Here is a 13,388-nt window from a genome sequence, read left to right as displayed (position 1 = left end):
CCTCACTATAAGATCTGTTATATTTACAGATGCAGCCATTCAAAAGGAGCAGGGTATACCGCGGTGGGCGTGTCACGGTATAACATAAGTAACCGTATAATACTGTAACACTTCGGGGTTCACGTGGGCGGGGTGTGTGCGGATGGGGCAGTGGGGCCCGGCGGGTCCTGGCTGTGGTCTGGCCAAAAACTAAAAATAAGATACAATTATTATGCCAATACAATCTGCTATTTTAGTTTTTCAAAGAAATGTTTTTTGTTAAAAGAAAACTGATGGCAACAGCTGGGTTTGAACATTCGACCTCAGGGTTACAAGTCAGTCACTTAAGCAATCATGCCACCAAGGCAATCATGTGACAAGCTTATCTCAACATAAAATCTTATACTACTGTTTGTGCAACAGTACATGAATATAGTTATAACGTTCTTAATTTCTTTCGATTCGAGATTCCATATTATATTCCTTATTAATAAAATTCTAAATGTATGCTTCTGTTACTCCAATATCGAGCATATTCGCAGAAAAGCTTAAAACTATCACTTTGCTCACAAAATACTGAATACTGTATAATGGTCAGAAGGAACAAGTAACCGTGGAGCACCAAGGAGCACGTAAAAACGTTTCCGAAATAACCACATGTAAGACTTTGATGCTTAAAATGTTTAGGGAGAAATGGAATACTGGTGTGCATTTTTTCTTTAAAATACCAAGACCAGCAATATACAGTTTAGATGATATGTTTATGTTCCTAAATTAATATCGTTTATGACCTTTAGATGCGTTATGCTCCTATTCTTTTTATGCTCAGCTACTAAAGTTTCCCTTAAGTGGTAAAATTCCATATAAATACTCAATACTTAGCAGATTAAAACGTGCACAGTAAAGACATTAAATTATTAAATCTTTCCATGACCGACCAACACACCACGAGTCGGTCATTTTGGCCAGCCAATCACATACAGCAGTATGAACCGTTATGACGCACTATGACGTTTGCCCGCGGTACGGGTTTGTACAGTGCACTTTGAATGGCTGCATCTGTACCACAATGAGTCTTTATTTCCTATTAACGCAGTATCTTGCCAAACAACTCACTGATAGTGTGGCAAAATCAACATACTCACCCATTTGAGATGTTAGGAAAGGATCAGATTTCTGGAGAGTCCCGGAGGAAGACAGCTTTATTGAGCTCACATGCTCAGGAACTTGATAACTGATCAGTGTCACACAACACTCCATGATCTAATTGGCTTCCAACCTTTAATACATTTCTTTTAGTTTGCAGAATACTAATTGACTTACAAAAGAACAGATTACATAAGGTTACTTAATACAAGTAGATGTCTTAACTTCATCTTAAGCAACTTCAAGATCTTGGTTCCTATGCCAAAAACATTTAGTTTTGCTGACACTCAATGGCAATAACATAAGTGTACTCCCTTTAATGTTAAAAGACTTGTTAGTACATACTGCTACCGTGTTAGTTTTTAGAAATATATTTTACCTTTTAGAAATATTATTTTAACTTTTTATCTTTCAATCCTTCATTTTTCATATTGATACCCCCAAGAAAGTTCTATGTGCTGTGGTTTACCAGGAATGGGATGGTATGGATTAAAAAGGCTGCTTGTGCTCTCAAACGTAGACATTTTCATTTCAAGAAGCACCCTGGCATTTTAAATGACCACAGAGAGTCAGGACCTCAGTTTTATGTCTCATCCAAAGTATGGCTCCTTTTTACATTATAGTGTCCCCATCACTATACTGGGGCATTAGGACCCACATAGACTGCAGAGTGAGCACCCCCTGCTGGCCCCACTAACACCTCTTCCAGCAGCAGCTTTAGTTTTTCCCAGGAGGTCTCCATCCAAATACTGACCAGGCTCAAATATATTTAGTTTCATTGGGTTACCAGTTGTGAGTTGCAGGGTGATATGGCAGCTGGCTCACAAAAGAACGCTTTAGGGTGATATGGCAGCTGGCTTATGAAAGCTTACTTGCTTTAAGCAAGTGTCATCTGGTGTTATACGAGTTAAAAAAAACAGTTTTGCCTGCTGCCTGATAGAAATTTCAACCAAGAAAGCACCAACAGAGCTTGAAGATGAAAAAGAAACAAAGATATCCTTGACAAAATCAACAGTACATAAGGCTTTAAATAGAGGATCCATATATTGGAAAAGTGTAGCAATAATAGTTGAATTGGAAACCACGTAAAAAGAAACTATTTTAAAAACTATTCTGAAACTATTGTGCCAAAGATTTTTCTTTCACGAGTTTTGACTTTGGATAACCATATTCAGGAAATAAGTGGTGTGTCCTGTTAATACTCATTGTACTGTAAGTGTTTAAGGAGTAAATGAGAATCCTGGGAATATTGTATTAGACATGCTGTTTCTCATAAAAAAGGAAACTATGTTTATAGTTATCTACAGGACTTTCTTTATTTTTAAGTAGTTTACTGAAAGCGATAGCTTTGCTCTGTAGTATGCCTTAATAACTTTGAAGAAAGCAACTTGCTTTGTTTTTAGCAGATGTTGCCATGCTGTTCAGTGTAGATATTGTTGAGAATAATCACAGAGAACAAAAATCTAAGAAAAAACAATCCACAAACAATATGCTTGAAATCAAACTTGATGGGAAATATCTTGCTGTTCCTCTTTGATTGGTGAAGGGAAAGTCAGCAAGACTACCAACTGATGAATTGATGTATCTAAATTGGGGATAGTCCAATGGAGCAAAACATGGGTAATTCAGTGCTGGAGCCAGGTGATTGCATTCTGTCTTTATACCAGTAATTATTACTTTTTTTGTGATTCTCATCAGAATCTTGTGTCGATACAGGTGCTGCAATTGCATTTGTGTAGTAAAACCAGATGGCTGGATTTTTTCTGTGCATTTAAGGCAGATGTCGCTAGTAGTGTCACATTCAGAGAGCAGTAAACACAAAGCAGACAGGCTCCTGGCCCATCGTTGTTTGTATCCAGTTCCTTCCACATCTCATGACAAAAAAAGACTTGTCATACATCTGTGCCATTAAGTAGAATTAAGAGCCAGATTAAAAAACTGATGAAATCAATCAATATCTGAAGAGTTATAATTTGAACATCTATTTTATAATCTCCATTCCATTTGGGCAAGTTTCCAAACTTTTTCCATAGACAGTCTGCATACACAGAAACAATAACTTTTTATTTGCAAGTACTGTACATGTTCCTTATTGCTTGTTTCTTGTACAATATTGATTTTATACAGATACAAGACTTAAACCAATATTTAGTAGCATACAGTGTTGTGCTGTCTGCCTTCCCCTAGGTGCTGCAACTTCCCTGAAAGTGTTTATTTTAAATGTTTTTAATATTTACTATAACATGTGGATACTATGATATAGATAAGAGTATAGTATACCACTCTTGACACAGCAGAGATGAGAACAAAATGTAATACTTCATCAACAAGTTTGGCATGCTGAAATAAAGCCCTCAGTGGAGTGCTCAGTGGAAAGTTCCCCTTGGAGTGTAGAACACCCACAGATTTTTCATTTTAAAATTAACAATGTTACTACGCGGGCAGCTGTTAAAGAAAGCCTTTATTGTTAATATTTGTTCGTGATGTTTATTTGGAGTTTCTCAGACAATGAAACTTGTCCCCCACTGAGTTGAAATGCATTTTCTTTCAGTATTTAAATAAAATATTAATTAAGACAAAGTAGAGGTGTGATTTGAATTGTTTCGTTTTATGGGCTTACATCACCTGGCTGAGAGAACGACAATCTAGACATGAGGAGAGGGCAGTGCGACTATCCAGCAGAATTCAATACAATTTTAAATAGTTTATTCATCCCCAGGGGGGCCCTTTATGAAATCAGTGGAACCCCATTACATTTATGTATATTTCTGAAATTGCAGACATTAAAATAGAATATTAACAAAGATACGCTTGGCAGATTGACCAAAGAAAATGGCAAGTGAAAGAGAAACATTTCCAAGCCGACCAGTGAGAGTGAAAATGTGCTTGGAGAAGAGTGGTGGGACTGAAGATGGATTAGGAGTAGAGAGCAGTGGTGAGTCTATGATGGGAAAGACAGAGGTTAGAGTGTCAAGACCAAACTAAGGGAGACTTAAGAGAAAGCCAGTGGGCTCGGGGAAATGGAGAGTGACAGGATCAGTAATGGATCAAGGATACAGTGTTTGGAGGCAGGGAACTAGTGGCAACATTTTCTTATGGGGATACTCATCAGGTGTAGAAATTTATTGCTATAAAGATGATCCATTAATTTAGTTCCAGTTTTTGTTCTAAAAGCTTGTAATAGAAGTAAAAGTTATTGGTCTATAATAATTATCTGTTTTTTTCACTCATGTTATGAATGGGTGAAACATTGTAAAGTTTCTAGTAAGTGGATATTTTATGAATTTGGACTTCCTCAAAGTGGACATTTTGGCTCTTGAGATGGCGCTGACTAGGGCAAATGATGTGTTGTGCTTATGCTGGTTATACTGTAGATTAATTTGCATATATATAAAAAAATTCAATTTTATCTTACCAATACTTGTTTTCACATCTTTAGTGTGTGTTTTTTAGGCTTATTTCTTGTCCAGCTTTGTACAGGAACAGAGGTACTGTTGGCTTTATGCTGTCAACCCCTAACTAAAGAGCAAACTGATCTGATTGTCATGTTGGTGTGACACAATCCATATATAAAAGATATTAAAGTAGTTTAAAAGTTTCTTCTAACCTTCATATAACACTTTATATGATATACAGTATATACCTTATCATTATGGGATTTGGCTAGAAATTCTATATCTAGCTGAAGTAATATTTAAACACAGACACATCTTTGCTAACATCATGTTAAACCACCTTGATGACCTTTGATCACACAGAAAGACAAAATAACACCAATTTGAGGACTTCAGTAACAAAGTCAATGAATAATTATGAAATTCAGAATTCTTTGCTTTCTTTTGAAAATCAATATAATAATTATATTATAAACATATGAATACATCATTTTATCTAATATGTTTGGAAAAAATGTGTAAATTCTAAATATAAAAGATATAAATATATGTCTATTCAAAAGTCATGATTATAAAATTAATTGGCAACAAAATGTGAAGATTTTACACGGAAGAGAATAAATACTTCAGCGAGGTATTGAGGGTAGTGTCGGCAGGCATTCCCTTACTTAGTGCACTTAGCAAATCCTAGAAATATTTAGTTTTTTCCAAATTTTGTGTGTACCATACATATTATGTCTTGTTTAAAACTCTCAACAAAGAGTAAAAATCCATTCTCTTAACTGTTTTGAATCATTTTTCTTTTTACCATATCTGTAGTAATTTGTACAAGATAATTTTAACCTACATTGCTAGTGAGTTTAAAAGAACATCTCAAGTTTGTTTAAAATATTTCATTAAAAAAAATTACATATTTCTATCAGGTTTTTTATGGTTTGATTAATATTTTCTCTAATTGTGATCTTTAAGAGATCTGAAAACAAAGCCTTGTTTGGCCATATACTGTAAAACAGTAAATCAGTAACTTTACATGAACAACTACTGTATTTTGAAGTGACAATCTGTTATTGTACAGTATCCCTTTCACCTGAAAAAAATGTACAGGTTATTTATACCTGATCCTATGTGTTTCTTAGCTTTTTTATAAATTTTCCTGATGCTTGCAGAAAAATTATAAACCTGCATCTTTCTGCTTTTTACACTGTAGCACAGTGGTTCTCAAACTATGGCACACTTTCCACAAACAAGTGGTACGTGGAGTGCCGCAAGATGGTAAGCCATAAGACACTGGAAATTTGTTGTGTGCACTGAAAAACTGTGACAGGTTTTCATATTTTCTATTTTAATCAAATTAGTTTGTGTCAAATACGCAGCCTATGTACTACTATACAGCTTATGGTAATACTTGAGTGAACACAAGAGCTACTATGTAATTCTATACCATTGCTACTTTTCCAATTGTATTATCTCCAGCAAATAGGGAGGTAGGAGAATGTGCATGGTTTTGGAACACTGGCTATCTTGTGAGCACAGGAAAGTGTGATAGGTAACAGAAAAATATTTAAGGACTGTTCTAGGTGAATTTGAGAAAAATACACCAGGCGTCTCCGTGTTTCGCTCCCATTCACATGAAATAAAAACTAATTTTAACTTCTGAGATGGAGTCCTGAAACGGAAAAGGGGAAAAACGCAAGTTTGCGGATTGCTAAAGCAGATAAGCAGGTAAACCGTTGGCAAAAGAGCTGACACGTATTATGTGTGGAGAAACAGCTGCTAAACAGCTCGACCTGTCGCCCCCTTCGGTTCAAAAGACACAGTAATTCATAGAATCATTAATATGGCAGATGATGTCAAAAGTACGCTGAAGAGTGCATTAAGATGAGCAGATGTTTTTCACTGCAATTAGATGCCTTTGATTTTGCCAGTTTGCTCGTTTGGGTTTGAGGGTATGTCCCCTGAGGACTTTCTGTTCTGTAAGCTGCTACCGACAAGAACCCCAGGAGTACACATATTTCAGCTTCTGAATGAATTTATTGAAGAGAATGGAATCGACTGGATAAAATGCATCAGAGTTTGTACAGACGGTGCTAGAGTGATGACAAGCTGACCCAGCAGTATAGTTGCACAAATTAGAGAGATTGCTCCAGATAAGAAGTGGACGCACTGCTGCATCCACCACGGGGCCTTTGCCATGAAGAAAATGCCTGATGATTTAAAATCTGTTAAACTCTGTTGTGAATTGTATCAAGGCTTGACCAATAAATGCACATCTGCATTGCCTGGCTAAACAGGCTCACCCCTCTCACTGAAATAGTGCTTTTCTATTGTTTATTTTTAATTGTTGTTGTTCCTGTTGTCATTCTGTAAAGCCCATTGAGAAGCCACCTTTATAGGTGCTATATCAAATTAAGTTTATTATTATAATATAAGTGTATGTGAGCATGTGCACGCACATGCGCTCATGTTGGTCATTGAGATTTTCTGGGGTTCCGAAAGTATGAGAAGATGACTTTTAGGTGGTACTTGGATGCTTTGGTTTGATCAGGAGTGGTTCTTGGTCCAAAAAGTTTGAGAACCACTGCTGTAGCACACTCGCCTGGCATAGCGGCCAAAGAGCGCTCAGCTGGGGTGCGCAGCAAGGGGCAGGATGGGAGTAGTGGTGGTCATAGTTTTTTTAAACAATTTCATTCTCAAATAATGTTATCATTTTAATCAACCTCCGAGTTTCAGCACCCACCCAGGTTATGCGCAGTTACTGTATATGACAGTGATATGCGGCAGTTAGAAGAAAGTAATTTCAATATTTGAATGAAGGGAGAATCCCCCACATATCTTATGTAAATTGGTAGGACTAACGAAAGAACATTAAATATTTTGTTAAGGCAATCACATTACTAGGTCTAAGCAATTCACATTGCAAGGACATACCAATAAGGATGTTTATTTTTTGTGTGTGGCCTGTCAACAGAACATATCCTCTTTGATCTGGATATAAGAGCTGTCCAGCAGAGTCTGGGTACCAAACATCAACACACAGAGACAACAGAGAGAACATACTACAGAATCACTTCCTACAGGTAAGAGAGAAATACCTGCTGTTTGACTGCTCTACCCAGTCGATAGGTTTCGTAAATAGTATATTAATTTATAAAAAATGTGGCAATATTAATTCTGTAAGTCCATATACTACCGAAGAGCTACAGTACACAAATAAGGATTCATGCATCATTCTTACAGTTGTAGTTAGAGAAATTAACAGGAGTTAAGAAATATTCAACAATAGTGTACTTGTGAGACAATGAGTGAATTCTTAGTTCTTACATGAAAGAGAGAACTACCTGCTGTTTATTTGCTCTACACTCAACTGTTTTCTATTTGGTATAGATCTTTGCAGCTGTAGGTTGAGGTACTGGCACACTCACTGCATTTCAATCAATCAGTAGTTGGGATTAATGCTGAATCCATTCCCAATAAATGCAACTCCACATAATTTTGCAGTGCTAGCCAAAAAAATATTTATGCCTTGCAACTTAACTGAAACAAATGTTAAGTTGGTAAATTCACAAGATATATAACTGTCAATATAAAACTATATATATATATTTTGAAAATTGAAATGTACTACATTTTGATAAAGTAAAGATATGGCATGAATATTTTGCCCTGCAAATGATTAACAATTCTTAAGAACTTTAGATTGAAATGATGTACGGAAATAAATTGAAACGAGGGTCTCCTTATACAAGGATTTGGCACTCAAAAATCAATATTTCTCCTGTATCTGTATTGCGTGCAGGAGAATCACCATGATCCGTCTTCCTACAACAGTACTGCTCTGCATTGTCTTCACACTCAGTGTGGATTCAGGTAGGAGGACCAGTATTTCCATAAAACCTTTTTTGTACTGTATACTGTATGTCTCTTTGAACCGAAACTCGGGTGGCTTGGTCCCGGGTATGTGGGACATTATTCAAAATTCTGCAAGAAAATTCTGCTAAAATATCTCTAATCACATATAAGAAATTAATCACAGCAGGTTTGGTGAAAATTCTAATACTACTTATCTTGTAAATAATTATTTCCTTATCTTTCCAATTATTAAAATATTAGTAGGACATAAGTAGGAGTTGGCTTCTCCTTTTGAATATTAATAACAATTAAAAGGAGAAGGAGAAACACATACTGTACATCTTTTTAAGACAACCTAACCCATCCTTAGAGTCCATTATTGTGTATCTGTACTGTTCATGCTGTAGATCCTCAGCATTCACCTATTAAATGCAACCAGAAGTGGACATAAATATCTTGTAAGTTGAACAGGACTGTATTCTTCAATAATTCTCCACAGGTGACCCTGCCCCCTAAATTGTTTCTAAAAAAGTGTCACCGTTTTTGTCCTTACAAAAACACTTTCAGGTAAAACCAGTCACAAACTAGAGGATTTAAAAAGAAACTCAAATTTTTATTTAATACATATAATTATCTATTACATAATGCAAATATAATTCTTGTTCATTAATTCCATCAGTGTTCAGTACCTTATATGTTTCACCTAAAACAGTTTCAGTTCATGAAAGAGTAATTCATTGGCACAGGCAGTTTGTAAGATCTTATATTAAAGTTACAATACTGTATCTCTCTATGTCAAAATACTATTCTGATCTTTCTGTTTTTTTTTCTTGTATACCACATATTCACATACATATACTGGAGAAATCAGAAATTTTCAGCCTGAAACAGTCTGGCTTACTGATCTCCACGTATATCAACCTGATATTTTAGCTAAATACCACTGCCACTAAAACTGACTTAGTGCCAATTATATATACTCCTATACTGTAAATCACAGACAATGTGACTGCACTAACCTACCTTTATCTCCTTACATCCTTTACCTAGCCTTGTACCACAGAGAAACTCCAGAAGCAAAAGATAACCATAAGCTAGATTGACATCTTTTTCATCTCTGAATGATCATCAAATTCCTATACAGTTTTCAAACTTTCACCCTGTCATTGGAATTCAACTCTCAGAATACCATCTATTTTAAACCTCATTTTATCTCCTTCCTCTTTCTTTTGATCTTCACAACCACTTGTCAGATTCATATTTCATATTTCAGTCCTGATTTATCCTTCATTCTCTTCTTTGTGGCTGGGTAGTAGTAAAATCATAACCTTTCAAGCTACGTGTTTCCGAATCCATTTCAGAACCATTCCATTGCTTGACCCTGTTTCTTTTCCACAGTCTTAGGAAAAGTGTGCCAGAGATGTCCCTCAGGCTGGGTGAGCTTCCAAGACCGCTGCTTCCAACATTTTGCACAAGCCAAAATATGGGCTGATGCTGAGGTATGTAGTGTGGGGGACAGCACACTATCTGATTAAACTGATATAGATATCTGTTCACACCTCTTTTACGTGTGATCGCAACTCAGTTGTGATAGTTTGATAAATAACTTAGTAAACCCTGTATTAATAGAATGTAATTTTAGTTGATGATCAACCTTTTCTTTGCACATTTGTTTTGAAGCACACTGCGTATACAAATCTTATCATTTTTTGCATTGTTTGATTGTTTTTTTAGGAAAATTAAAATAAAAATACAAATGCAAATAAAACCATTTTAAATATTCATTGTTACATAGTGTCTAAATCACCAGGTGATTTACTCTATTGAATGTCAAGCAAGTAGAACATTTATCAAATAAAAACACAGAAATTAATCAATATGACCTATTTGCTAATAGAGCAATGCTTCTAAACCACTGGGACTTTGCAGTAATAACTAATAACTGTGGTGCCGACAATTAATTAAGGCTTATTCTTAAGTACAATACACATTCACTCAACTCAATAGACCACAATTAGTGATTGTTTTGTGGCCTCATCCTGACATGACAACATTCCAGCAAAACAACCTGTCCAAATACTGCCTGACATGTGGCATCTAACACTTTGAAAGTGGTGAACAGACATAGAACAGTGCACACATGCTGATATCTACCTCTTTCTTTCCAGGTGGACTGTATCAGATATGGAGGAAACTTGGCCTCAGTCCACAGTGAAGTGGAACACAATTTTCTGTTGCAACTCATCAAGTCCAGGGGAGCAAATCCAACTTGGCTGGGAGGTAGCGACTGTGTGAAGGTATAGTATTAGTCAGTACAGACTCAGAATACAAACAGGAACCACAGTACAGCATATCATTCAGCTCCAAACGTCCTTCATGTTCATGGTATATTGTTACAAATAAGGGTTTAAGATAATGGAGAGTTGTACAAAATAGACGTGAAAAATCAATAACTAAAACAAATTGCAATTATAAAATATATGCCAAGAATATATCTGAGTGGTTGTAATAATTAGAGGCACCTGAGATCTTTGTTCCCTGGCACAGCTCTTGGTGCAAGAGTTTTTAATCAAGTATACTGGGCTAAACAAATATTTATTAATAATAAAAAAACATACACTAAGTAAAATACAACATAAAACATACAGATCACTCTATTTACAAATAAGGTGTCTCAGAGCCATACATCCTGACCAACCAGAAAAATCCTAAATTACTACCAGGTATTCAAAATCTAACATGGTATTATACCTAAAAGACCAATGAGATACAATATATCTGCCGTGTAAATAAAACTGAGAATGACCTACTGTTGATGAATCTGTTCTCATGAATCTGGATGATCAAATCTTAGTGGGACCGTTTCTCCCTATTCTAAAAAATGTATCTTATAACCAGGAGAGACCGTTTTAAAACTAGGGTTTCTTTATAAAGGAAATCAGAGTTTCCTAAATCCACAGAATGGCAAGCTCTCTTAACAAAGTTCAAATACTTAATTAGAATCTGGTGCTGAATGGTTATCTGAGCAGATCCTCTCACCTGGTGCTCCTTTTCTTTCTCTTCCTGTTTCTTCATGGAGCTCCACTGCAACTGTGCCCCTGGCCATGATCCCACCCACCTTGCCCAGCAATGTCTTGCCTAATCTTGTTATCTTTCCCTATTCATTCTTTGTACCTCAAAGACAGAAACCCACTTCACTGATGATATTTGCTTGTCCTGTGTGGGAAACAGAGCAGTCTGCTCTTTTTCAGTCCTAGCCACCCAGCTGGTGAGCAAGACAGTGCAGTGTCACCCTCTTTCTCTCCCATGGAAAACTTTCTCCACTCATGGCTCAAATTCATTATATCTGCGTTGTGCGTTGCTGAGTTATCCCGCAAGGTCGGTTTTCTAATGGCCATCAAAGAATCATTTTGTGATTCTTGCACAAATGCACAAAACCCCCACACCTGCATTAATTATGTCTTATGGTATATATAAATAGGACCATTTCTCCATTTTCATTAAATTCTTCTTTACATCTTCATTGGTATGGTGGTGCAGGAGGGCAGATGGCTCTGGAGTGATGGATCAAAATGGGACTACAGCAAGTGGGATCCCCCAGAGCCCAATAACCTTGACGTTGAAAACTGTCTACTCACATATTGGGGTAATGAGATAAATCTCCTTGCAGTATTGTTTCAAGACACACAGTTGTATTGGCTTCTATTTTATTAAATTCAGGCATGTTAGAAAAAATGTTATTCCATGTCTGCACTCTACCTAAGAGGGTGAATTAGAGATATTTAGAGATCAGATGACTTAAAGACTGTTTTTAAAGGTGCAATGGCAATCAAAGTAACAGGTTATACATAAATATGTCAACATGATAAAATATTTTGATATGGCAAGAAATTAGATCCATGTCACATTTTAATGGAATGTAATATATTCTCCACAATCTTGGGACAATTCCAATTAGAGTAATAACCAGTCCTTTAGTGGTTAAGCAAACACTTTGTCTGCATTGCTGTGCACAACATTAAACATCATACCAAACCCCTAGTGAAGATAGTGTTCAGAACTCTTATACATTGCATGATTCAGGAAGAGCACAATTTGAATGGAGTCAACTATTTTCCATATGGTCTATGTCCACAATAATTATGGAGTTCTGAAGTACCTTTGTAACCTTCCTGTTGAACTTCAAGTGGCCAAGTCATTCAAGTGACTGATAAAACAAACTGAGTAGCTTTGTAGGGACCAAAATCACATCCATTTGGATACATTTTGGAGTCAGAAGGACAAACTGAATAACTAATAATAAATAACCATCAAAGTAAAGCAGGAGTCACTACTGTATCTGATTCAGCATGGTAAGAATATCATTATGGGCCCTCTGTCCCAAAGGAGAAGGGGATCAAAATGGTCACTAAAGATCACACCGATATACTGATGCCACTTTGTGGCAGCACAGACAGTAGGTGGATCTCCATCTTCAGATGCTTTTGGCAGACCTATTTAAAGCTTGTGAATGTTGAGAAATAGTCAGCTCCAGTCTCTCTCTTTTCTTTCAGCTCTGGCAAACTGGAATGACATGCCTTGCAATTATCAATTTCCATACATCTGTGCTCTGACACCTTAATTAAGCAAGACCCATTCCTTCGTTGTAAAGGGGAATAACCCAAAGAATTCAGAAGAAATTTTACTTATTACCCTGAATGGAAATTCCTTGGATGATCAGATTGTTACTTGTATCTTTCTTTTTCTTTAATAAATCTGTACTGCATTCCAAGTCTTTGTTCTTTTCTTGAGTGTACATATGTACAGTAGATGGAATTAACTCATAGGAAATCAGCTACAGTAATCACCCAGAAAACCCCCAGACTTCTACTAAGTATTAAACTCTTAATGCCTACAGAGGCCAAATAAAGAGATAAGCTGCCTAATAAATAAATGCAATACAACCTGCAGTTAAATCTCTCTCTATGCACCACGGATGCCACAAAATAAATGAGAGCCTATCTCCCTATTGCTAAAATG

General features: G+C 36.2%; 1 protein-coding gene across 1 annotated transcript; it reads left to right on the top strand.

The window, feature by feature from the left end:
• The first annotated feature begins 7,513 nt into the window (after positions 1 to 7,513).
• Positions 7,514 to 13,140, top strand: LOC138239410 (lactose-binding lectin l-2-like). The gene is made up of 6 exons (XM_069191149.1): positions 7,514 to 7,597; positions 8,317 to 8,387; positions 9,768 to 9,868; positions 10,538 to 10,666; positions 11,910 to 12,015; positions 12,923 to 13,140. Exons 2-6 carry the CDS (start codon positions 8,327 to 8,329, stop codon positions 12,988 to 12,990), a joined length of 465 nt encoding a protein of 154 aa, XP_069047250.1. The 5' UTR covers positions 7,514 to 7,597; positions 8,317 to 8,326; the 3' UTR covers positions 12,991 to 13,140.
• The last annotated feature ends 248 nt before the right edge of the window (positions 13,141 to 13,388 follow it).

This window comes from Lepisosteus oculatus, chromosome 6 (assembly GCF_040954835.1).
Source record: "Lepisosteus oculatus isolate fLepOcu1 chromosome 6, fLepOcu1.hap2, whole genome shotgun sequence".
Lineage (NCBI taxonomy): Eukaryota > Metazoa > Chordata > Actinopteri > Semionotiformes > Lepisosteidae > Lepisosteus > Lepisosteus oculatus.
Note: the sequence above shows the minus strand (reverse complement) of the source record. Positions and strands in the feature narration are given on the sequence as shown.